Raw genomic sequence first — 25355 nt, 5'->3', positions numbered from 1 at the left:
GTTTCCTCGGATTTAAGACGGCCCCCTTTCAGAGTGAACCCGCCTCTCGTGCATCTCCTGCTATGACGTAACACAAAGAGAGCTCTGCATACTGGAAACCAGTTTGGGCAAATGCTGAGATTAGTGTAATTTAAGTAACAGCCCATCAACAGTGTTTTTTTTTTTAACTTAAAACAGCAACATCATAAGTGTTTGCTGCAAGCATGCATTCAAAATGTTTCTTAAATAGAGTACATAATGTCCTTTTAATATAAAAACTATAAGTAGACTATATATGCTGATAATAGGCTCTGTAAATATGGTTTTATTTAGTATAATAGTGGATTATAGATACTTATGCATTGAATGTAAGTAACATTTCAATTTCATTTGACTGGCTTTAAATGTAGTTTACCTGTAGCAGTGCATCATATTTTATAAACTCATTATATGTTATATAATGACTACTCATAAAAGGTTCCCTTTCCGAAACACAACTCAGATCTTTCATGCTCATCCAACCAAAACAAATCAACATACACAGAGGTCATTCCACTGAAAAGTACATTCCTTACGTCTTCATGTACAGGACAGTAAAACAAGAAGTGAAACTCATTCTTAATGTCACCTAAATGACACAGCAAACAAATTCTGTCCTCCTCTGGGGTGGCGTTAAACCTCCCAGCCTCGAAGGCTAATTATAATAATCTTTGTTTAGATTATATTCACATAAGGTTCCACACTAACTATTCTTCATGAGACAATGAGTTCGTAGTTTTGGTTTATACCCTATTTCAACACACCATTTTTCTTTAAACATGCAAAACATTTCAACCCTAAATATCCTGAATATCACAGGTAACCTTTTCTGGAAAATAAATGACAAATTGTTCAAATGAAGGATACTATAAAAAAAGGTTCATTTTATGGTGATACATGACCATAAACTCACTGTCTGTAGGTTCATATGAGGCTAATGAAATGCAACATATGTAGTTTTGTTGAAATCATTTTAATCCTTCAAAGAACATCAAAGTTGCTCACACCCTTGTTACACCCGGCCTTGTGTTCATTCCTTCATTTAACAGTAAATCAGGTCAGGAAAGTCTATTTTTTCAGTCTTAATTTAACGGACACTGTTCATCACCTGACTCATTACAATGCACGTGACAGCCCCCTTATCTTTGTGCCAGACTGTCACAGTCAAACTATTATATCTGCTCTCAACACTAGATTTTAAACACGTGTAAACTGTTTGCATGCAGGAGTGGCTGCACAGTATAATTGTGTCAGTCTAATGTGATGTGCTGTTTCCCTGAGCCTCGACAAGAGTAGAGCAGTAAGCACAAAGCTCTGGAGTCAAGTATGAACTTGTTTTATTCTGACTACTCTGCTATACACCCGAATCGTCTGTCCTGTCACATAGTTCACATACTGAGCAACCACAATATTAGTCATACGAATCCAATTTTGTTGTGTTGCAAGTTGCAAGTGTTGGAGTAAGACAGCATGCACAGTAGGACCATCACACTGAAAAATAATAATTTGTTTTATTATTTACATGTTTGCTTTTTCTACTGTGACATTTGAAAAGGTGTCGTGAAGAAGGCATATGGCGTACAGCTGACATACCTGCCGACCAGACCTTGAGTGGGATTATTTACTACAATCTACTACAATCTTGTGTGATTTCTGGCATGAAACAAACACTGACACAAACCCACAGACTCATCTGTTCTCTATTTAAACTAACTGAATTGTAAAATCTGCCTGAGGCCACTTGTTTTATGACCTTAAACTGTGGAACTTCCTCCCCTTTGATCTTAGATGGGCAACCCCCCTTGAATTTCTTTTAAATTAAAGACTTATTTTTTTTTTTAAACTTGGCTTTCAATTTGGGTTAGTTTTACAAGTATTACTGTTAAAGTTTTGTTGTTTTGTTACCAAATTGTTTTTGTTTGTCTTTCTTTCACTTATTGCTGTAGCTATACTTTCTTTTTTTCCTCATTTTTTTTTTAATTCTTACTGTTTATTTTCATCTGATCTTGTCCTGTTAAGCACTTTAGGCTTGAAATGTGCTGTATAAATGAAAGCTACTATTATTATTTATTTTACAGATCTTGACAGTGGACTCATCTGCTTGAAACAAAATGATGTCTTAAGACATTTAAAGGATGCCAATAATATTGTGACCCACACTTACTCCTGTATTCCTCCTAGGATTTCTGTTTGGCATAAGAGTTATTTAGTCATTTCTTTAACAGGGATTTTGTTTTGTTCCCTGTAAACAAAAGAAATACTTGTAACAAACAATGTATTTTTAAATTTCAGGATTTTTCTGAAAGACATGTTACATGATTAGAAAAAATATCTAACAAAGAGTGCCAGGGTTCAGGTGTGTGGTGTTCATTCAGGACTATGTTGTTTTAGAAAGCACAGCGCCACCTGTCGTCATCAGCGGAGAGGCTTCAGATTGGTTCAGCCGTTGCCTGGATACGACGCAACATGCAGACCCAACCGCAGCTGTGTATGTAACCTGGAGACACTAACACCTTTGAACAGTTTTATTTGGTTGTAAACTTTCTTTCTTTAGGTACTGAATTATACTAAATATAAATGGCATCGGTGGTTCAACACGGCCGGAGAACAGGCTCCAACAGGAGAGGTGAGAGCTGAGGAAACAGAGTTTTGGTTGACTTAGCTGAAGGTAGCTAGCTGTTAACGTTAGCTGTTATGGCTAGTAATTTAAATACTGCAACATTAAACTCAAGTCAGAACAATTTAAAAGTGGCTCTGAATATACAGGTTGTTTAATATTTATGTATCTGTCGTGCCCACTGTTGTAGCCACTCTCAAATGAAAACAACTTCCTGTTATAAGGTTGCTGTGCTGTTTTTCTATTTATTCATATTTGTGAAATGAAAGGCCATAGTTAAAATCTCAAAGAACAACCTCACCTTATGAAGAAGCGTTGAACTGTACCCTCAGTTTATTACTGAATAATTTAAGTGCCCACTCATATATTGTGTAGTTACAAGATACAATATCGGTGGTAAAAATATTGAATCCCTTCATTGATATTCATAAGCAACCATATTTTTTATACATTTATACTTGTAACCCATTGTATACAGTGGCTGCACCTGTTTGCACCTTACTGTTTGTTATTCTGTTCTATTTTTTTGCACTTTACTCTAAGGTAATTTTTATATTTTGTACCTTAGAGTGAGCTAGTTCTTATATTTGCACCTTATTGTTGTGTAGTTTGTATATGTAGTTCTAAATTTGATATATATTGTAGTTTAGGTTTGCTACATTGCTCTTCTACTTATGTTAGTCCTTGCATGCTTTGTATGCACTCCTAGAACTTTGTATTGCAACTGCTCTTATCTTATCTTATCTTATCTCATATACATCTATTTAACTTCTTTTTTGCCTGAAAAAAGACCAAATTCATTAAGAGGGAAAATATATCTGAAGAGCCTTTAAAATTCAGAACATTTTGGACAGTATGGAAAAAAACTGTATACAACAAAAACTATACTGAGAGCAAAATTTACAAGTTGTAAAGTAAACAACATGCTAACTTACATCACTTATCATAGGGTATAACTGACCCTTATAGGCTCAGCTACAGACAAAAAAAAGGTTGTTATGTCAAAAGGCAATGCCTAACTTGATCCCAAGTTATTCAGGGACTATAAATAAAAGCACTTAAGATACCTGCTATTCAGTTCCATGTGTAACTACAGAATGTAAACTTGCAACATGGAAGAAATAAATATGCATCACATGACTTCCTGGATAAAATCATTTGCTGTAACATGTGACTTTTTAATTATTAATCTGGCCAGTCCACAAAGTGATGGTGCATATGTTCAGCCCATTATGTGTTCTAGATGCAGTCTGTCGTCTTACAGTGATGTCTTCCTTATAGCGTCTTCAGCTGAAGAAGCCAGCAGGATGATGCAGCCACCAGACCTCCGGCAAGTCACTGTCTTAACCAAGGCCGAATGGCTGAGGATTCAAGATGATCTGAACCAGGTTAATAAAGACAAGGAGAGAATGAGAGAAGCAGCGAAGCAGAGAGAGGCCCTGCACCTGCAGTCAAAAGAGGTGGTGAAGCTGTGGTCCAATACCATCGCTGTAAGTCACCTGAACTGGGCTTTTATCAGATTTTACTTGCTGTGGTTGTAAGGTTGCACACTTTGCATCAAGGTAAAAGGTTAACACGCTGTATGTTTCTCTGTATCGAAGGGTCAAAGGCAGAAAAAGCTAGAGGCAAAGAAGATCCGGGAGGAGATTGAGGAGGAGAAAAGGAAATTGATGGATAAAGAAGAGGCCGAATATCGGGAGCAGCAGCGGAAAGAGGCCGTCGAAAAAGCCAAGACTCAGCTGTATTATCAAACTGACCGTGTTAAAGGGTTACATGTTAGTGTCACTGGGTTGTACATGTTTAGCTATATATAAGTTTGATGTTTTGGGATAGTGAGTGACTGTTACTACTTCCACAGCGTGCGCTCTTGCTGACGGAGGTCCTGAAGGAGAGGGAGGCTCAGATTGAGCTGAAGCAAAGAATCAAAAGTGCCTCTAAAGATGTCGACAAGGAATTCCTGGATACGGTAAAGAACAAAGATGAGAGAGCCTTGAAACAGGAGCAGGAGAAAGCACTTCAGAAAAAGCTTGAGAGACAGGCTGTTGCAGAGGACATAAAGAAACAGTAAGTCACATCAAACCAAAGCAGCGCTTACATGCTGCAGGAGAATATGTGCCTAACGTCCTATTTTGCAGGCCAACTATTCCTGGTTGTGATTAATTTCAAGTAGTAATCTGACAGAAAGGCTTGAGTTAAAAAGTATTGCCTCACAAGAGAATATGCTTCCTTTTCTTTAGGATCAAGGACAATGAGCTAGTGAAAGAGCGACAGAAGTTAGAGGACAAAAAGGACGGAGAGGAAGCCCAACGCCTTCAAGAGCTCTACCAGTGGGAGCAAAGGATGGAGGAAGAAAGACAAACAGAGCTGAAGAGAAACCTCATGCACGCTCACCTGGTGGGGCCTTAGCAGCACGGATTATCTAGTATTTGTATTCTTACGTCTAACACACAAGCTTACGACTGTATACTCTGTATTTACAGGAATATATCTCCAATCAAGATCTCATAAAAGCGACAGATGCACAGAAACAGGAGGCTGAAGAGGAGCAAAGGAAACTTTTTCTCTCTGCAAAACAAAAAATGATAAAGTTACGGAAAGAAAAAGAAAAGGAGTTGTTTAGGTAAGAGCCAGCAAAACAAACATCATCAGCCGTGTCCTAGCTTCATGTCAAACATGCAGTGGATTCCAGGTGTGTCACAGTCATACTTGTTTCATTCTTCAGCGAGGCCCAGATGCGCCGCGAGAGGATCATGAACAAGCTGAGTGTCACGCAGCAGCAGCAGACCGACAACGAGGAGCAGAGGATCGCAAAGGCTGTCGCTAAACAGGATGCAAAACAGGCCCAACAGCAGAGGGAGGAGGCGGAGAAGAAGGCAGCAATGTTGGAGTCGATTGTCGCTCACAGAGAATTAATGGTAACAGTGGTTTGATCGTTTTGTGGTTTTGTGTCTCCTTGTGGTTGTTTTCTGTCTCATTGGGGTAATTTGTGCCCTTTTTGTGTCGCTTTGTTGTCATTTTGTGTTTTCTTTGCATTAGTTTGTTTGTCCTTGTGGTTGTTTTGTCTCTTTGTCTTATTTTTGTGACTGTTTGTGGCTGTTTTTTGTTTCTTTGAGGTAATTTAGTCTTGTTTTAAATTGTTTTGTTTCTCTTTGTAGTCATTTTGTGTCTCCTTGTGTCTTTTTGTAGTTCTTTGGAGGTAATTTTGACTTTCTTTGAGGCAATTTCGTCTTTTTTGGTCGTTTTGTCTTTCTCTGTCATCATCTTGTGTCTCTGTGTAGACTTTTTGTATCTTTGTGGTTGTAGTTTTGTCTTTTTGTGGTCGTTTGGATGTCTTTGACCTTAATTTTGTGTCTCTGAGGTAATTTGGTGTTACTGAAGTAATTTTTTTTTATTATTTGGTCATTTTGGGTCCACTTAGAGTTATTTTCTGTCGTTTTGTAGTTCTTTTTCATGTCAATTTGGTCATTTTATGTCTTTGTGATTGTTCTGTGTCTCTTTGTAGTCTCTTTGTGTCTTTGTGGTTGTATTCTTGTCTTTTTGTAGTTGTTTGAGTCTCTTAGCTTAATTTTGTGTCTCTATGAGGTCAATTCCCCCTTATAGTTATTTTCTGTCTTTTTGCAGTTTTTTACAGTCATTTTGTGTCTCTTTGTGGTTGAGCTATGTCTCTTTGTAGTCACTATGTGTCCCCTTGTAGTTATTTTGTGTCTCTTTGCAGTTCTTTCTGGTCTTTCTGTCTCTTTCTGGTAATTTTGAGTGTCTTCTTGGTCAGTAATTTGAATGACATTCTGCAGGTGAAGGGCCAGGGGGGCCCCTTAACTTTTAAGCCCCTGGGCCTGTGCCTGGTAGGCCCTTCCAGTAATCCATCCATAGACGCGTGGGTTCAAAAAATGTGAAGATTAATTTTTCGTTAATAGCAGCAGTGAGATCAGGTTTCACCTGAGAGTCCTGATGCAGCTAACAAAATGTTCTCACACCTGTGACACAAACTTGTTTTCATTAGAGGCAAGAAAAGGAGCAGAGGGATAAAGCAGCCAAACAGAACGCCCAAGACACACTTGAGGCTAAGAAAGAGGCCGACAGAATATTTACTGAGAAACAACAACTGAAGGCGCAGAAGGTCAAAGAAGATGGAAGAAAAGTACAAGACTTCAATGCCGCAGAAATGGTAATGTTCACACTATCTTCATCACATTATTGCAAGAATGAATAGTTTTGGTTTGGTTGTAGTTGTGGCACTTGTTTGACATTTATCTTTCATCCTTTAAATACAGGCCCAAAAAATTGCCAGGAATCAGCAGCTGAGAAAAAACGAGCATGAGTTTCAAGTGATGAACGCAGAGCTCATAGCTGAAGAGGAAAACCAGTTTCAGCAGTATTCAAAAGACATCATCAACGCAGCTGTGCAGGCTCAGCGAAATGTGTTTCCACTTTGCAAAGCTGCGAGAGAAGGGATCGGAGGAGGACTCGGTCCCATTTTTAGTGGAGTCAGGCCGAGCTACCTCGTTCAGGACAGCACTGGTGCTCAAATGCCCACATATGTCTCTGATGCTACCCAGAACATTAAAAGGCTTAATGAGGTCATGCATATTCAAGATGCAAAGAAAAGACTTGGGTTTACATGGTCGTAGGTCACACCCAGCTGGCAGTTCTGGTTTCACGAGTGTTAAACATACTTAATGTTTTAATAACATCCTCAAGATATTTTGACAAAAGATATGTGTCAGTGTCGCTCATTCACTTCTCTATTTATAATACACTTAATACTGTGTTGTGCAGTAGAGTTTTCCAAAGTTAAGTCTTCAGATTGCTTCTTTTGTCCAACCAACACTCCAAAACCCAGAGATTCCTGATTTACTGTCATAAATGACAGAGAAGCAGCTGAGTTTCACATTTTAGAAACTGGAACCAGCAAATGTTTGACATTTTTGTTTGAAAATTGACTGAAACGGGTAATCAGTTATCAAAGTAGTTGCCGATCCATTTTCTTTCAATCATCTTATCAATTCATGGACTAATTGTTGCAGCTCTACTGTATAGTGAAATGTAAATTGGGATTTTGGAAACTTGTGAATTATCATTATATTGCATCATCAGTTACAAAGGTATTGTACCCAATTTTCATATTTAGAAAATACAACACATTACACTGTGGAACTAAAATAGTGTTCATGGGACATCCTGATAGGTGTAGGCAATGTCCAACAACCACATCAAGTCAGTTCATATCAAGCGGCAACTTGGGGGCTGAAAAATGAAACCAACATGGAACTGCCAAAAACTGTGGTTCTTTGAATGGCTACTTGAGGCTGGCTCCAGAAGCAAATCAATTCCAATAGACCCCCATGTTAGAATGCCCAACTTTAAAGGTGGAAATAGACATGTTTACAGCCTGGTAGGAAAAACAGTTTAGGTCTCTACAGCTAATTCCAACATTCTTGACAACTGTACAGGGGCTGAATTTTTATATAACTGGCCACTTTGAGCAACAGAACATCTGCCGATAGACTCCTTGACTTCTAAGTCACATCCACCCCTTGCTCCTCCACAGCGCCAGCCTCTTGCCCAAATGTGGTCACCTCTGGCTCCAGAAAACAAGATGGTGACAGCTGCAATCAAAACCTTTTGCACAGGTTTTGATGACACTTGTTGATTACTGTGATTTTGGATGTGAATAATGTTTGGACTTCCAGTAAATAGACTGCATATGTATCAGCATTTAAAGAATATTAAAACAATGATTAAGATCAAAGTGAAACCTTTTAATCGTTCTACATGGCAGTCGAGTTCTTAAAATCAACTTGCACAAAACAAAACTTATAGAAACTGATTTTATGTTGTACTTACAGCATGACATTTTTTTCCATTCAAAAAAAAACAAAAACAGAAAACAAACCAGAGGTATCTCAAAACTGGTTAACAAATAGGATTACAGTACAAGAGCGTGGATGTACAAAAGAAAGGTCATTGATGTACATAATGATGGGGATAAGCATGCAAGAAATGAAGGTTTTGTCTTCCAGATTGATTGTTGTAGTAAAAATAACTTGACAAGTTAACGTCATTTGCCAAACTTAAACAGATTTCAGGAGAAAATGTCCCCTCTGTTACAGTAAAATCAGGTTGAAATATCAACTACTGTAAAGTCAAAATATAATTTACCAAAGAATTCAAAATAAAAAAAACAGCCTTCAAAAGGACCTCCCCTGGTCATGTACAATTAAAAGAACACCTGGTACTCACTGCTGATGCAGTACCAACAGTAGATGACTTTATTTTTCAGCGTCCTCTAAACTGGCCGTGCAGCTTCAGCTACCCATCAGCAGTGTGACGCACTTAATGAGGGTCAAATCCAGAACTTCCATTCAGTGCCAAAATTTAGTCCAGAGTTCAGCCAAAGCTCACATAACAGTCTGCCATGGCAAGTCTGAGCGGTATTCACAGTTCATCAAGGGATAGTTTGGATGAGGTACTTTCCATAGTAGGTGTACTACCTACAGTGGATGTCAGTCGGCACACCACCAGTTTGGAGAAGCAGGCAGCAGTACCGCCACAGAAGTTAAGTAATACACTGAGGCTGGGCAGCAGCAAAACATATTTTAGCCACCTTGTACACTAGATTTAGAATATTTCCACAGCTTTACCTTTCTGTCTGACAGCCACTTCCAATGGGGAACTCCAAGTAAGAAGTAATTTTACCTCACAGAACATGGGAGTTGCTGGTCAACTGTTGCCTTGATTGGCTAGTTTGTGTTACTGTGATACTGGTAAACCTGAACTAACCCTTTAAAACACCCCAAATCACTTTGATGTTTTAAAGGATTAGACTGTAGGCCATCAGTTCTCTTGTTCTGGGAGTAAATTAGTGTTTTTGTAAAGGAGTCTGGTGTTTTTGAAGAAAGCATAGATGGATATAACTGCCTGACAGAAAGGTAAAGCAGTGAAAATTAAATGTAGCGTACATTTAAAATTAGATCCACTTTTTTGGTGGCAGAAACACTATTTTTGGTGCATCCCATCCACATTGCTTAGCTTCTGTGGTGGTCTTCCTGCCTGCTTCTCCAACACTGGGGGCGATCAAATGTACTGTGCTCAAAAAACACTATCTATGAATCAATACGTAGATGTATTTGAAACTGTCATTAGTCCTTATCCGCAGCATCGATACACTGGTAACAGCTGCACTTGTTTACTACAGTCATTCTGATGTTCTCTGCTGCTAACCAAGAAAGGATAAGTTGTGTTATTCCTTGTTATATTTTTCTTTTAATACATAATTTAAAATTTTATGCCCTCAATTTATTTTTTTCTCTATGGTACCTATGATACCTATGGTATCAATTATCAGTATTTTTCAAAGTATTGTAATGAAGTTGGAGTATCTATTTATCCCTTTAACAGTTTAAGAAATTAGTTTGGACAGACTTTTGTACACTCATGCTCTCTTTGGCTGAACTGTGGAGTAGGTTTTTCTACACTGAATGAGGAAAGTGAACGCATCCCCCTCTAGATGGAAAGCTGATGCTGCATACTACACGTGTCGTGGGTATAAAATAGGGGTAGACTTCAAAACTCCCAATCTATTCCCTAAGAATATCATCAGTCACTGTCAGAGCCTGAGCTAGAGCTAGATTTTTTCCTCTTGCTGTCATTTCTGTCTTTGCCCTTTGTACTATCTGGTCTTGGTTTGGCTGGGCTTCTTCTGTCTTTGGATCTGGAGGTACTATTTGATTCTCTTCGTTTGGACTCTGAACTCTTTTGAGTCTTCCTTTTCGCATCTCTATCGCTCTCAGAACTGCTGCTACGTCTTCTCCTGTGGTTGTCAGATTCTCTGTCTTTGTCCTTCCTATGAGAGGACCGATCTTTGCTGTGGTCCCTCTTATTACTCCTGCTTCTGGAGCGCCTGCCTCTGCCGGAGTCTCTAGGCTTCTTTCTGTCTGGACTTCTTGTTCGACGTTCTTTATCCCTGGATGTTCCTCGCTTCTTATTATCCCTTTCACTGTTGTGTCGTCTGTCCTGACTCCTGCTACGTTCTCTGCCCCTCTCTTTGTCTTTTTCTCGTTTTTCTTCTTTGTCTTTGGACACCGCAGGTCCGCTCCTATCCTTGTTCCTGCTATTTGATCTGTGCCCGTCTTTTGTAGTTGGTCTTTCCTTGCTTCGTGACTTTGTCCTAGTTCTCTCACCATTCCTTCCTTTGGTATCCTCTTTATGCTTTTTATCAGACTCATGGCCCTTATTTCTATCTTTACTGTGATTAGACTCTGACTCCCTCTCTTTCTTATTAGCATTTCGGTCCTTGCTCCTTGAGCGACCTCTTCTATCATCACTTTTGTGCTTGTGAGCCTTCTCTCTGCTTTTTGACCTCCTACTCTTTTCTCTGCTTTTACTGCGGCTTCGAGATTTATCTCTTTTCTTAGCCTTGTGTTTGCTATGCTTGTCATCCTTCTCAGCAGTGTCCTCTTCTTTGCTTTTGGATCTGTGTGACCGAGTTTTCTTGTCTTTTTTACCCTCAGCCGTGTGGTCCTGCTTTGTGTCGGAGGTCCGTCTCTCTCTTCTTGGAGCTTTAGCTGCCTCATCCTTGGCATCATTCATGTCGCCTCTGTTAAAAAGAACAGTGTAAATGTCACCTACAGAACATGACAACTAACATCAGGCAACACTGGAACATGGACATGACAGTGCACATGGACATTAAAGTGCTGATCTAATACATATGTTAGACACATTACTTAAAAGTTTAAAAAACATTTTAATTATTTGCTTACATGGTGAATGTTGTTGTTTAGTGGTGCCAATTAGCTTTGAAATATAAAACAGTATGGCAATGGCTTATTAATTTTCCCCACAACTCATACCTGAGAAGATTTCAGGTACCTGTTTACTTCTTTAATGTCAAATCTTTCATCAGTAAAGGAATGTTATTTGCCAGTTTCCAATGAAGCTAAGCACTCTGACTTGCAGAGTACATTTAAAATGTCCATGTACAGTCTTATGTTATTGCCTTTGGTTTGTTTTTATTTGTGAATTATGCTTTTACACACTCTTTAAATGAATAGTTTGGATTTTTTTGAAGTGGGACTGTAGAAGGTACTTATCCATAGCCAGTGTATTACCTAGTACAGCAGGTGTCAGCATGTCCCCAGTTGAGAGAGGTAGGCAAGAGTACCAACGCAGAAGCTGAGCACTGTGCTGCTGTGGACTGGGGCATGAATTTGGGTTTCCTTAGAGAGCGAAGGCATGACCCATCCAACTCTCCCTCTGATTGGCTAATACTCACTTTCTTTGTTGGTCTGACTGGTTTGGTTCAGGCAAGAGGACTAACATCTCTTTGGGTTAAGGTAAGAATATCAGGGTAAATCAGGAAATACAAATTTGCAACGGGGACAGCAGCAAAACATATTTTATTCTACTAAAAAAAAAGGCCCACCTAAAAAAAAAAAAATTGAATTTTTTTTTAGAATATTTTCCGCTGACCTTGTTGTCAGACAACCTGTCTGACAGGGAAATGAAGTGGTTATCCATACTCTCTTTAAAGCCAGCAGTCTCCATTGACAAAAACAGTTATTTTAGCTTGCAGAACTTGGGAATTGCTGGTCTACAGCTGCCTCAATTGATTTGTTTGTTCGTGTTATTGCTTGAATTGGGTGATTTTAAAAGGATTACTTCCTATTCAACATAAGTGATAGACCCGCAACTCCCACATCCTGCAAGGTAAAACTAATGTTATTCTCAATGGAGTCTGGTGGCTTTGAAGAGACTGTAGATAAGCTTCAGTTCAGTTCTCCGTTGGACAGGGCTGTCTGGTGGCAAAGTGAAGTGGTTAAAGTACTCTAAATATAGTATACAGTTAAACTTACATTGTTTTTTTAGGTGGCTCAAATACCTTTTGCTGCTGCCCAACCCCCAGCAGTACATTGCTTAGCTTCCATGGCAGTACTCCTGCCTGCTTCTCCACACTGGTGGCATGCCAACCATCATTTACTGTATCTAATACACTGATTATACTTATATAAACACCTCATCCAGCTCCGGTTCAAAAAATCCAAAATATCCCTTTAATAAGTTAAAGTGAGGTTATCTTACTTGTCACCCTTTATCCACCGCTCTCCGGTGACTGCCCTCATCCTCTGACGGTGTATCTCCTGACGCCAGTGAGGAGGAGTTTCACTGCGCCGAAAACGATCTCTGGACCTTGAACGAGAGCGTGACGGAGTCCGATAGCGCTGGATGGAAGAAATGACATATCACAATTATACATAACTGCCATTAAAATTTGTATAAAAGATGAAATTAAATTTTATGCATCTCTGCATTATAAGAGCAACTTGACATATTACAATCTCATTAGACTCTATGATATGTGACATAGTGGATGAAAGTTTAGTTGAGCTCTTCTCATCACTGCAGTTCACCTACCCTTGGACCCCTGCCTTTAATCTTTCTCCCAGATCGTGTCATCACCAGTCTTCTGTGATATGATGACTGAGAATTATATGATATGCCAGTGCTAGAGAGAGAGGAAAGGAAAAAAAAGCAAGGCATAAAAATTAACAGACAATGGCATTATGTTCGATGTTTGTCATACCAGCTGTTAGTCACGCAGACTAACCTCTCTCGTGGCCTTTCCTCCTTATTTGACGGATTTTTTTCAGCTTCTTCTTTTGGCTTCTGGCCCACCTGCGGACTCCTCCTCATGAGGAATCGATTCTCTGGGATGGGTGGAATTTCTTCAGGACGTACAGTAGATGTAACCAGCTCTTCTTGTTCTTTCTCCTCAGCGCTTTCAGCCTCTGACCTAAGGAAAGCATTGCAATTTAGAGTTAAGACACTAGGTACCGTTTGCACTGCAGAAAGTCAGAATGTGACAATAAATTAGGTACTTTTTCTTCTCCTTCTTCTTCTGTTTCTTTTTTAGCTTTTTCGCCTTCTTTTTCTTCTTCTTAGATTCCTTCTCTGACTCTTCAGAGTCAGAGGAGTCTGATGAGCTCTTGGAGTCGCTGGAGCTGCTGCTGGAACTGGGTGAGGCTCGGTCTTTCTTTTTTTCATCTTTCTTTGCTGCAAACATTGAAGAGTCTGTTAGAAACACTGCTTTATAAAATCTAAAAGCTGTTATTGTACACAGTCAAAGTACTGAAAATGCTCCACACAAACAAACCTTTAGATTTAGGGACAAGCTCTCCACAGTTCAAAACTTTGACGTCAGCATACGGTCTGCTATTAGGATCTGTTTTCTGGTTCTCCATGGCTTGAACAACTTCTTGGCCAGAAATCACATGACCAAAAACCACATGGACACTGAGAAAATACAATGGTGTTGAGCTTGTTGAGCAAAATATATTGAATTGTGCACCATGCAATCAATCAAAGTTTAAGATGCAATTAAGAACCACTTACCCATCCAAATGTGGGGAAGGTTTTGTTGTTCTGAAGTTTTGCAGCAGGCCATTCAAGAAAAAAAGGCATTTAATTATTTGTATGTCTAAAGGGTGATAGAATGAACAAATAAGGCAAATGCAGCAAATATATAATACATAATATGTAGTGCTTACATGAAAAACTGTGATCCATTTGTATCTTTGCCGCGATTGGCCATAGACAGCAGGTATTCCTTGTTGTGTTTAATGGCGAAGCTTTCATCTGGGGGAAAAGGATAAGATTGTACTGCCATCTTGAAGCCAACGTCGGTTTGGATAACAACTGACAGCTCTGACAGTGGCCTCTTTACCTTCAAAAAAGCCTCCATAGATGGATTCTCCTCCTCTTCCATTACCTATGATGTCAGAAAAAAATAAAATGTGAGAAAGGGGACTTCTACAGGAAAGAGTTATAAAACTTCTGCTAACGGCTAGTTATTCAAATATATGTTAGGCTTGGTTGATGCTTTTATTATTAGATGCTGACAGGTAAAAAGTGAGAACTTTGTGATGACATTAACAAAGAGATTTGCAGTCATTCACTACATCTTCGCAGTCTTTAAATATCTGGACTTAAACAAGGCCTTTAAGCTAAGTACACCGTCCTTCAAACTTTATTAACTCACCTTCGCTGAAGTCTCCTCCTTGAATCATGAAGTCTTTCACAACGCGATGGAACAGACATCCTTTGTAGTGCAGGGGTTTCATAGTTCCTTTACCAATGCCTTTTTCACCTGAATGAAACCACAGTCAGTTTTCAGTTATCAATATTAAACCATGCCATGAAAGAAAAAGGTTTTCAGGCGTATTCTTGTGGCGACAATGTATTATTCACCTGTGCAGAGGCATCTGAAGTTTTCACATGTTTTGGGACAGATGTCTGAAAACAATTCAACCACAACTCTGCCGACTGCAAGGAAAGAGCGCTGTTAGGTTTGTTCATCGTGATGAGAAATTACATCCAGGCTAGAGGTCACTACTTTAGGTTCATCTTGCTGAATTAATGTGGTATATTACAGTTTTTAGTACACAGTTTCTCCATAATAACCTGATGAATCAACACCTCTCTACAACAGAATACAGTATAACAGAAACAGAGGCAACATTTATTGCAGGACTGTCATATTAGACTGCATTACATTTAGTTGTAATTACATAGTAAACTCTCAAGTAAGTAAATATAATAGTTAAGTAGCCAGAAAGTTGAGGTGTATTTCTTACCGAGCACATTACTGATGCCAATGTCAAGAAAGCACCGAGTGCGCGGAGTCTTGATCCCCATGATCACTTTCACTGATCAAACACCTGAAGGTGAAAAACAAACATCACAAAAACAATTTAGCCCTTGAAAACGTGCCAGTAGAATGTCAACCTAAGTGAGCTAAACATCCTGCACACCTACCAGCTCTGATCAGCTCAACGATGTCACAGAAGTCTAATGAAAGCAGTAGGTGTCGGCTATAAATTGCTCTTGCAGGATTTCAAATGAGCACCATAAACGTCACTGACACAGCCAACAATACGACGACAGCTGGATGATAATAATAAACACGATTAGGCTAGCTAATGTTCGATTGTTATTAGTAACAAGCTAGCGTTAGCCTGTTAGCAACGCGTTTTAAGTCTCGCTTAACCTGTGAAGCCGATTGCGAAGATGCATTTTAGTGTTTGACAATCACAGATGCTCACACACGCATCAATCTGGATACTACGGTTATAGTTTCACATAACGTTACAAGACACACGGTCACCCCAACGGTAGGCCTGGTGTTAGCATTAGCAACTCCAGCTAGCCTCAGCCGGACAACATGTAGAGGGATTCTTCTACATGACGATAACCGTACAATTTCGACATTTTAACTACACACGTAGCAGTAATATCGCCTAAATGTTATTAATACGATGTTACGTCACCTGGAAACACAAGGATATCACTCCATACAGCAGGCAGCTCTCACAAACGACGAAAATTAAGTTTCATTCAGTGTTGGGCTCACTGTTTTCTAAAGATGGCGCGGCAGGGACGTCAATGTATTTCGAGAACCGTGCGCCAGTCAACGCAGCCGAGCACGTAGCTGCGAAGCACCGCGAGATTTTATGACCAGAGATTAGTCTGACAGGTAACTCAGAACTTTCACACGACGTTTAATGACCCACATCACTCATTTCCATTTTTAGGGCAGTGTTCATCAGAGGTGGGACCAAGTCAGAGTTTAGCAAGTCACAAGTAAGTCTCAAGTCTTTGTGCTCAAGTCCCAAGTCAAAACCGACAAGTCTAGAGTCAAGTCCAGTGTCAAGCCCCAAGTCACGACTGATATTAAGTCCCGAGTAAAGTCCTGAGTCAAGACAGGAAAGTCTTGGGTCAAGACCGACAAGTCCCAAGTCAAGACAGGGAAGTCCTGTGTCAAGACTGACAACAAGTCCCAAGTCAAGTCATGAGTCAAGTCCCAAGTCAAGACTGGCATTACGTCCAGAGTCAAGTCCTGAGTCAATATAGGGAAGTCCTGAGCCAAGTCCCAAGTCACGACTGACAAGTCCAGTGTCAAGTCTCAAGTCAAGACAGGGAAGTCGTGGGTCAAGTCACAACTCAAGGCAGGGTCATCCTCAAGACTGACAAAAAGTCCCAAGTCAAGTCCTGAGTCAAGTCCCAAGTCAAGACTGGCATTAAGTCCAGAGTCAAGTCCCAAGTCAAGACAGGGAAGTCCTGTGTCAAGACTGACAACATGTCCGGTGTCAAGTCCCATGTCATGACTGATATTAAGTCCCCAGTCAAGTCCTGAGTCAAGACAGGGAAGTCTCAACTCAAGTCCCAAGTCAGGGAAGTTCTGTGTCAAGACTGACAACAAGTCCCAAGTCAAGTCTGGTGTCAAGTACCAAGTCATGACTGATATTAAGTCCCAAGTCAAGTCCTGAGTCAAGACAGGGAAGTCTCTTATCAAGTCCCAAGTCAAGACTGACAAGTCCCCAGTCAAGGCAGGGAAGTCCCAAGTCAAGAATGACAAGTCCTGAGTCAAGTCTAAGGTTAAGACAGGGAAGTCCCAAGTCAAGACTGACAACAGGTCCCAAGGTATGTCCTGAGTCGAGTCCCCAGCAAAGAATGACATTAAGTCCCAAGTCAAGTCCCTAGTCAAGACAAGGAAATCCCAACTCAAATCCTGATTCAAGCATGCAAGTACCAGGTCAATTCCTGAACTTTGAGTTTCAAGTCCTATACAAATCATAATATGCTCTTCATACAATGTGATGTCGTTTTAACAACTGAGTAATAGTATATTAAATTTCCAAAAACCAAAAATGCTTTATAAAAATGGTATTTATTTATTATTAAAACAAGTTTGTTGGAAGTTGTTGCATCTCTGTGTGTAATTTTTCTGGAGTTCTGAAGTAGTAACCGTTGATAGTGAAACAGGGACTTGTAAAGTTGCTGTCTGTTTTTTTTTCTGAGTTACGCAAACACAATAAAAGATTTTTTTTGCAAAGTATACAGGCAGGGAAGAACGCTCTCGACCACATTTACATGAGCTGTTGCCTGCCTGTAAGACAAAACCCAGGGTTTCAAAATCCCCAAAATCGTTACGTCACTGGCTACGGAAGTGAAACTGTGTACCACACATGCTGGGTAATTTTGACTTTGAATCAGCGGTTTTGATGACTTATTCTATTTGTGCTGTATATATAATGTTTGAATCGCTATAATCTAAGTAAATCTAGCTAAGAACGCAGCTAGCAGGTGTTATCTGGCGTTGTCAGTCATTTTAGTGGATTGTTTGTCTATGCACGTGAATATCGTGTTAGCAAACTGAAGTTAGCTGCCAGTAGCTCACTTCAGTGTAGTGGTACTCTGGAGGAAAGTCACATGAAATCTCTGATTTGGGCTGTCTGTGAGATGAAACCGTCTGAACCTGAGGTCAGCATGTCACACTGAACTAACCTCACTGTCTTTCAAGTGTTTTTATGGTACACTCAGTTTAACTTGTAACCAAACAGAATTGTGACACTGTGACACAGGTTAAAATAATGTGTTTCTTGTGTGTGTTTGTGTGTTATTCTTCAGGTCCCTGAAGGAGCACCTAAAATCCACTACCTTAAGCCTGCAGTTTTGTTGGTGTGATTTCATCTGGCTGTCTGTTGCTTTGACATTGAGGTGCTCCAGTAGGGACACTGTTGGCACAATGGAGACCCCAGTGCAAACTTAATCTGAGCCCAGATCTGTGGAGATGTTTCGGCTCCGGTGTGTGCATTCCTCCCTTCGGAGGTTCTTCCACGGGGGAGTAGTGACCCGAGACCAGGTTCTGGAGCAGCTACGGGTTTGCTCTGCTGAAGACCAGGTGTTTGATGTGGTGGGCAAGAACAGGGCCAAGCTCACGGTGAACCATGTCAGCAAAGCTGTGGGGATGCTGTGGCAATTTCAGAGAGAGAAACCCCAAATGCTCAGGACTGTGGAGCTCATCAAGAGCCACCCACAGTTCTTGACCCTCCGGGTTTTGGCAGAGAACAAAATTGCTCTTATGGATGATTTAATGTTGATCGACATGCTTTACACTTTCCTGAGGTACATTAAGATACAGACACAATCAGTTTTAGAGTTGTGTGTTTGAATTATAATATAGTAATGATAACATACTGTATGTATTGTCCATCTTTTAGGTTGAATGTGGACCCACATGACTCTCTTGTTCAGCAGTTGGTTTCAGAAGCATGGCTCAGAATAGACCGGTATGATTGCATCTCTTCTTTTGAGCTGCGACTAACTTTCATTTCATTAACTTATAATCTGGCCTTTTTTTAATAAATCAAGTAATTGTGAAGTCTATAAAATGTTAAAAAAGTGGAAAATGGAAATCATAATTTCTCAAAGCCTAGTGGTGATACCCTCAATTGTCTTGTTCCGACCGGCAGTCCTTAACCCAAAAATATAAGATATACAGTGACAGCAGTGAGTTTTTGTTGAATTGCTTCAGCACTAATGAGATGTTACATGAATGTGGATTTTTGCAGATTTCCAATGGCTTCCCTGTCCAAGTTTTCCATCTGCCTAAGTGATCAGCACCTTCACCACAGTCCTCTAATGGGCCACATCACCAGTATTGTGGATCAGAGGTTGTCATCCATCAATGATGCCAGGTCGGTCATGAGACAGACATAATCAAACAACAAATATATAATCAAATATTGTGTATTGACTCTGCGGTCGTGTTTTCCCAGGATCCTAACTACACTGATGATCAGCATATCATCTCTGGTGTCTCCCCGGCTTCGGGATGCGCTCATCAGCAGGGCAGATCAACTCCTGGACAACATGGATCCCTCAAATTACAACAACCCACGGAGATTGGTACAGTTCCTGCGCAACATCAAGTACAGTTACCGGCCTCTGCTGGAGAAGTGCAACAAGATCATCCTGAGCAACATTCCCAGGCTGGACGCAGAAAACATCAGCATCATTTTGGGTCTGTATCAGTCCCTGCAGTTCAACAACTGTGACTTCAGGCTGGCTGTCAAACAGAGACTGACAGAGCTGATTGATTCAAGCACGGATTCCTTCTCCTTCACCAAACTGTTTGTCGCACTGGCTCCGATGGCCAGTCAGGAGATCAGAGAAGGGTTCGTTTTTTTGTCATTAGAGGGATCTGTGAGTGGAATTTGAACCCTTTACCGCAATTCTTGAGAGTAACACATCTCTAATGTGGTTTCCTCCCTCTCAGGTTGGAGAACACTGCCCTCCTGTTGGCGGACGAGCTCACTGCACATCAGGCTCTGGCTGTAGCTGAAGCTCTGGAGGAGATACAGAGCAGGAATCTTAGCTTACTGAACAAGTGAGTTCACATCTTCACCATATAGCACCTCCATAACTTAAGTGCAGCCAGTATATCGACCAATGTCAGCTTATTGCAGATTTATCAATATTGCCATGTCAGTGCAGTAATGACAACATTTTTGAGGTAAAGTTGAATATTTAATCTTGATGGCGGAAACAGGCTCATTTAGGAGCATGTCACATCATCTTACTTGGCAGATGCAGTTGCCCAGTTGTCATGAAATTGTAGATGTTGAAATTTCCACCTTGAGGATCTTTCACTCATGTTGTCTTAAAGGTCCAGTGTGCAGGATTTAGGGTCATCTGTCGGCAGAAATTATATTCAAAATATGTTTTAATTAGTTAATCACCTGAAAATGAGACTTGTCATGTTTTGTTGCATTACAGTGAGCCATTTACGGTCGGACAAAACAAACACTGACTCTAGATTGAGCCATTCACATTTTTGCGTTGGCCACTGTAGTTCACCTACACACTCGGCACACGGGAGAAGTTTTCGCTGTGCACCTTCACCACTAGATGGAACTAAATCTTACACACTTGACCTTTAAAAACTGAGGTTGATAATTCACTCTTGACCTTGGAGGTGGCAGCTGACAAAGTCTCACCACAAGTGAGAAGACAAGTTTATTTTTTTTTTTAATTGTAAAATCTCCCACTCATTTTATTCTGAATTCTTATCATAATGTGTATTTTATCTGTTTTTGTAAATAGACCCCACCCGTATATAAATGTCTATTAAATATTGAGTAAACTATAGTTATTACTAAATTATTTTGCAGAATTGCAGTGGTGATAAAACGGAACCTTCATGTCTACAAGCCGGTGGAGGTGGCCAGAATCAGCCAAGCCCTTTTTCTGCTGCAGTACCAGAACCCTGAACTCTTCAATATACTAAAAAGCATTTTGACCAAGTAAGTGTTCCATTAAGCAACAGCTTTTCTCCTTGATGAATATAATGCAGAGTGATGATTCTACTTTATCTTGCAGCTTTTTGCAGCGCAGCGTCTTCCCCTATGAAGTGACCATGCTGACTCGTGTTCTCTCCATGCTGCCCAACCTGCGGCTTGACGGAGGCATGCTCTCACGGGTGGAGGCGGTGGTGGCTCAGTGCAGCCTCAGTGACCTCAACACTATTTCTTTCGCCGTCGCCAAGTGGATACGTAACGATCCCTCCTACCGCTACAACACTCCCAGCAAGTACGTGCGTCTGCTGCAGAACCTGAAGCACTGCGGGCGCGAGCGGCTGCAAACGGCCGACCAGCTGGACTTGGTGCTGGAGGAGCTCAGGCACATTTCAGGAGAGTGGTTTGAGGAAATGTTGCTGGAGGAGTCGATGGCCACGCTCAAGAGGATGATGGACCAAATAAACTGGAGCAATGTGCCTGAGTTGGCGCTCTTCTTAACCAGGATAAATCACCTCTGCCCTCCGCTGATGGAACGGATCGCCAGTGTGGTCATTAAAGACATTGACAAGGTGCTCTCAGAGACATCACAATATGTTGAGTCTGGAATAATTGAACAGATATTAACTGTACTTTTTCTTCATTATTCCTCAGATTCACCACTCAGCAACATATGCCACCCTGCTACCCTTTACTGTCCTGAATTATGACCCTGTTCAAGCAGACGAGTTGTATGATGTTTGTATTCAGCGCTTCACTCCTCACATCAGTAAGTCCGTCAGTTCACACATTTTAATGCCTTTGGTGGTCAAGTTTACTGTGACCTCACATCTGTCCTGTTCCCTTAAAAACAGTATCTCAGGAACACCTGAAGGGAATTTCCTTACATTTGGCATAATAACTAACTGGCATTGCGTCGCCAGACCTTACGCTGTGTCAGCGCTAGAGGAAGGTCTGGAAGCACCCATTATAATTCTTGTATAGGTTAAAAAGCTCTGGCTTGTTTGTAATTCTCTAAACCAATCACAGTCACCTTGGGCGGTGCTAAGCCGAGGATGCAGCAGCAGTGCCCTGACTGTGGGAGCCAGAATGTGTATTTATCCTCTGTTGTTTATTTGTTTGTTTAGGCTGCACATGTTCTAGTGGTCACTTTCACCTCCGGTAGTAATTGGCCCAGGGGTGGGTGTGTTTTCACATTATTTTACCTGTTCATTCACTGGCGTGGCAGCTTTTAGACAAAGAGGGTGAGGTTTTGGTGCCGATATTTTCTGTTGACCATAATCACACACAACATAATATTTCATTTCATCTCATTTTGCTTTCTTATCTCAGTTGATTGTTAAATAAGTGATCATAAAACGCATCTTTGGACTTCAGCGTGGATTTTATTCAATGAGTCACAGCTTACTCAGGCTCTTAGCGTCTTTTTTCATGGAGAAGGAAGAATGCCAGCTGGAATAGACAGCTAATGGCAGACTTGTACCCACAGTCTACGTCTGATAAATCAGACTGGCACAAATGTCCACGTAGATTCAAAGATTAACTGATCAGATGTTGGTGATCAGAGGTCACCAAACACACACATCAAACACATTTTTGGCCATAATTCATGAATTCCTGTGCTAATTACGACAACATTTTACACAGATGTCTAAAAGAATAAAATGATGACGTGATGGTATCTTTTACCCAAAAGCTCAAAGGTCAGCTTCACTGTGAAATCATAATAAAACACACCTCTGGCCACTCCCTGATATCATCACTCAGGAACAGAAGGAGTTAGTTATTTGGTCAGATGCTGAATTGGTGACACTAATCTTGGGTGCCCACCTTGAAACTGTGCTGATTGTATAGATCCTCTGTGCTGCCGGGGGAAATATGTGTGTGTGAAACATTCATGTCTTAGAATGTAAGGCTTCTTTGCAGCAACATCCATGTTTGAAGCATTTTTGGCTACATATGAGTCTGGACAGATATGGATGTGAACTGCAACTTGACTGGCTGGTGGAAGCTTAGAATCTCAAGATGGTTACTAAATTTTTTCTTATTATAAGTTTACACTAACACCTTTCTCTCTTGTGTTTGCAGGCTCCTTTGACCCACATCTGCTGGTTCTCCTGGCGTACACTTTGGCTATGGCCGACTGTTTTCCTGAGGAGCTAGCCAGAGAAATCTTCAGTATAGATTTTCTGGGAAAGCTGGATGCCCAACTGGAAAGTATGCCCCCACTTTACTTGCAAATGTGTAATATAATTGATCATTTGAATCGGTAGCAAAATATTCCCTTTAAAATGTGAAGACTTTGCCCTTCAGTAGAACTAATGTAACTGTCGTCCTCACAGCTCTACCTGATACCCTCAACATGCGGACCAGATTGCGCCTCATGGAGCTCAACCGTGCCGTGTGTCTAGAGTGTCCCGAGTTCCAGGTGCCATGGTTTCATGAGCGCTACTGCCAGCAGTTGCAAAAGAAAGGTACAAAATAAATATGCACCAATAAACAATCTCTGGTTTAGGTGGGAAAATGGAATACAGATAAATCTGTGTGACAAAATGTTTTCAGGGAACAGCTCTTTGAGTCCTGTGCAGCAGCAAATCCACAAAATGCTGAGTGAAGTTCTCGGGGGCATTAACTGTGTTCGAGGAGAAGTTGTCACTCCATATTTTTACACCATAGGTGAGTAATATTTGGGGATTTTCTATCTCTGTATTAACGGCTAATTTTCTTTTCTATTCTGATAAAGTCTGCACCTGAAGAAAAAGAAACGTACATGATGGGAACCCCTGTACTTTCAGTGCATCTATTCAATTTATATGAATGCATTTCGTGTAATAACTCTTAAATCCAAGGAACACAAGTTTATTTAAACTAAAAGAAAATAAATTACTAGGATAGAAGTGTAATTTGACCATACTTTGCCTTTTCAGACTTTGAATGCATACTGGACAAACACCTGCAGCCATTGCCGTACAGCGAGCCCAGCACGCTGCAGATCTCAGACAGAGGAAAGGTTCACTGGGGGCCGGGCTCAGTGGAAAATATCCGGAATGAGTTGCCACCTGGAGCTCAGCGGTGACAATATATCAGACATGGATATTAAAGATGAATAATTACAGTGGACCAATCAGAAATTAAATGTTTCTGACATTCTGTTTCTACTCGTCACTCAGGGTTGCTGTGGACTTCCTTGATTCAAGGTCCTTCTGCAAGAACTCTCACCACATGAAAGGTGAATCCCTGATGAAGAAAAGACACCTGGAAATTCTAGGATACCGTGTGGTGCAGGTGAGATGACATCATTGAAGACTGCATTGTACATCTCTTCCACTGATTTGGTTTAAAAGTCAGCAACACTCAGACAGACAGTGAATCACTTGTGTTTTACAGATCCCTCACTTTGAATGGAACTCTATGGAGCTTTCAACACCGGACGCCTGGAAGGAATATCTGAAGAAGAACATATTTAGAGAGCTTTCTTCTTGAAGGCCTTATTTATTGAACAGTGAAGTAATGTTACACTCAGTGCTCTGACACAGCTGTGAGATAAGTCTGAGTATTTTCAGGCTGAACGACTGAACAGAGTTAAGAAAACAGTTTGTTAACATACATCAAGTGCTCTTTATTTTTAGTCATTGAGCGTTAAGTTGACATGAATCTACCTCATTCATGTTAAGTGAGACTATATATTATGGCTTTTTGTATTAAAATGAGTATTTTAAATAAAATACAAAGCTTTGTTATCTTTTTTTTAATTGTGTATCAAACATGAATGGGATATTCTGAATTGCAGAGTGAAGTTTCACATTTCTGGCTATCATGTATAACACGCTGCCTTGAAGGTGAGACATACGAAGGATCTTAAAATCAAGGCCTTGACATTTAGTAACTGAACCGTTTAGTCAATTTAATATGTTCTGGCTGGTGACTTTTCTCATAGAGCAGTATAAAAACGTGTAAAATGAAATTTGTTATGAACATGCACAGGGCCACAATATTTCTGGTCCTGAATAATGTTGTTATTTGCCTTTTTTAAAAAAGTATCGCTTGAAAACAGAACAATGGAAAATGCTGAATAGACACAGTGAGCCTGTGGTAGATGATATTTTAAACTGAAGAGGTACAAGGTGCCTGTTGCAATTGACTTAAAACAAAAATATGATTTTCTATGCAAACCCCAGGCAGCTGGGGCTCACAGGTAAAGGGGGTCATCCGCTAATCAGAAGACTGGTGGTTTGACCCCTGGCTCCTCCAGTCTGCATGTCGAAATGTCCTTGGGCAAGATACTGAACCCCAAATTGCCCCTGATGTCTGTTCCAATGGTGTGTGAGTGCAAATGAATGGCTGCTGAGTGGCAGGTGGCACCATGTATGATAGTCACAGTCATTAGTGTGTGAATGGGTGAATGTGACATGTAGTGTAAAATGCGCTTTGAGTGGTCGGAAGACTAGAAAAGCACTATTCAAGTGTAGTCCATTTACAAGTTCACATTTGTATTTAATGGGTGGAAGTAGCAAATTCTCAACAAGAGATTTGCCTAGAACATCAAAAACAACAAAGTCTAGTTAAAACAACAGAAATAAGCCAAA

The 25355-nt window shown here is 40.5% G+C and overlaps 3 protein-coding genes across 5 annotated transcripts; 2 read left to right on the top strand and 1 right to left on the bottom strand.

Annotated features, from left to right (window-relative positions):
- The first annotated feature begins 2455 nt into the window (after positions 1–2455).
- Positions 2456–8350, top strand: cfap210 (cilia and flagella associated protein 210). The gene is made up of 9 exons (XM_049594390.1): positions 2456–2644; positions 3917–4125; positions 4237–4410; positions 4494–4699; positions 4873–5029; positions 5116–5255; positions 5358–5550; positions 6636–6800; positions 6907–8350. The coding sequence occupies exons 1-9, from the start codon at positions 2596–2598 to the stop codon at positions 7261–7263; spliced, it is 1650 nt and encodes a 549-aa protein (XP_049450347.1). The 5' UTR covers positions 2456–2595; the 3' UTR covers positions 7264–8350.
- A 23-nt stretch (positions 8351–8373) lies between these two features.
- On the bottom strand, positions 8374–16095 carry ppig (peptidylprolyl isomerase G (cyclophilin G)). 2 transcript variants are annotated; one of them, XM_049594388.1, is made up of 13 exons: positions 15961–16095; positions 15268–15351; positions 14882–14956; positions 14673–14780; positions 14358–14402; positions 14182–14269; positions 14027–14056; positions 13788–13927; positions 13513–13687; positions 13242–13427; positions 13049–13139; positions 12716–12855; positions 8374–11231 (listed from the first exon to the last, which is right to left on the bottom strand). In XM_049594388.1, the coding sequence occupies exons 2-13, from the start codon at positions 15326–15328 to the stop codon at positions 10232–10234; spliced, it is 2139 nt and encodes a 712-aa protein (XP_049450345.1). In that variant the 5' UTR covers positions 15329–15351; positions 15961–16095; the 3' UTR covers positions 8374–10231. The 2 variants fall into 2 exon arrangements, with proteins under 2 accessions (XP_049450345.1, XP_049450346.1); XM_049594389.1 differs by lacking the exon at positions 15961–16095 and adding an exon at positions 15449–15873.
- A 1533-nt stretch (positions 16096–17628) lies between these two features.
- fastkd1 (FAST kinase domains 1) lies at positions 17629–25354 on the top strand. 2 transcript variants are annotated; one of them, XM_049594628.1, is made up of 15 exons: positions 17629–17665; positions 18101–18598; positions 18694–18762; positions 19045–19170; positions 19252–19650; positions 19752–19862; positions 20647–20778; positions 20855–21341; positions 21424–21538; positions 22858–22986; positions 23112–23243; positions 23332–23445; positions 23697–23841; positions 23940–24054; positions 24157–25354. In XM_049594628.1, exons 2-15 carry the CDS (start codon positions 18264–18266, stop codon positions 24250–24252), a joined length of 2505 nt encoding a protein of 834 aa, XP_049450585.1. In that variant the 5' UTR covers positions 17629–17665; positions 18101–18263; the 3' UTR covers positions 24253–25354. The 2 variants fall into 2 exon arrangements, with proteins under 2 accessions (XP_049450585.1, XP_049450584.1); XM_049594627.1 differs by having other exon boundaries at positions 17646–17953.
- The last annotated feature ends 1 nt before the right edge of the window (position 25355 follows it).

The sequence above is a fragment of the Epinephelus fuscoguttatus genome, linkage group LG13 (assembly GCF_011397635.1).
Source record: "Epinephelus fuscoguttatus linkage group LG13, E.fuscoguttatus.final_Chr_v1".
Taxonomy (NCBI): domain Eukaryota; kingdom Metazoa; phylum Chordata; class Actinopteri; order Perciformes; family Serranidae; genus Epinephelus; species Epinephelus fuscoguttatus.
This window is presented reverse-complemented; position numbering and strand designations above follow the sequence as displayed.

Coding starts and splice junctions, on each gene's coding strand:
- cfap210 (XM_049594390.1), top strand. CDS start 2,596: ATGGCATCGGTGGTTCAACACGGCCGGAGAACAGGCTCCAACAGGAGA. Junction 4,411..4,493: donor ACCGTGTTAAAGGGTTACAT/GTTAGTGTCACT, acceptor CTACTTCCACAG/CGTGCGCTCTTGCTGACGGA. Junction 5,030..5,115: donor ACCTCATGCACGCTCACCTG/GTGGGGCCTTAG, acceptor CTGTATTTACAG/GAATATATCTCCAATCAAGA.
- ppig (XM_049594388.1), bottom strand. CDS start 15,328: ATGGGGATCAAGACTCCGCGCACTCGGTGCTTTCTTGACATTGGCATC. Junction 14,781..14,881: donor CTTCAGATGCCTCTGCACAG/GTGAATAATACA, acceptor GGTTTCATTCAG/GTGAAAAAGGCATTGGTAAA. Junction 14,403..14,672: donor AGGAGGAGACTTCAGCGAAG/GTGAGTTAATAA, acceptor CTGACATCATAG/GTAATGGAAGAGGAGGAGAA.
- fastkd1 (XM_049594628.1), top strand. CDS start 18,264: ATGTTTCGGCTCCGGTGTGTGCATTCCTCCCTTCGGAGGTTCTTCCAC. Junction 19,651..19,751: donor AGTCAGGAGATCAGAGAAGG/GTTCGTTTTTTT, acceptor CCTCCCTCTCAG/GTTGGAGAACACTGCCCTCC. Junction 22,987..23,111: donor GCTGGATGCCCAACTGGAAA/GTATGCCCCCAC, acceptor TCGTCCTCACAG/CTCTACCTGATACCCTCAAC.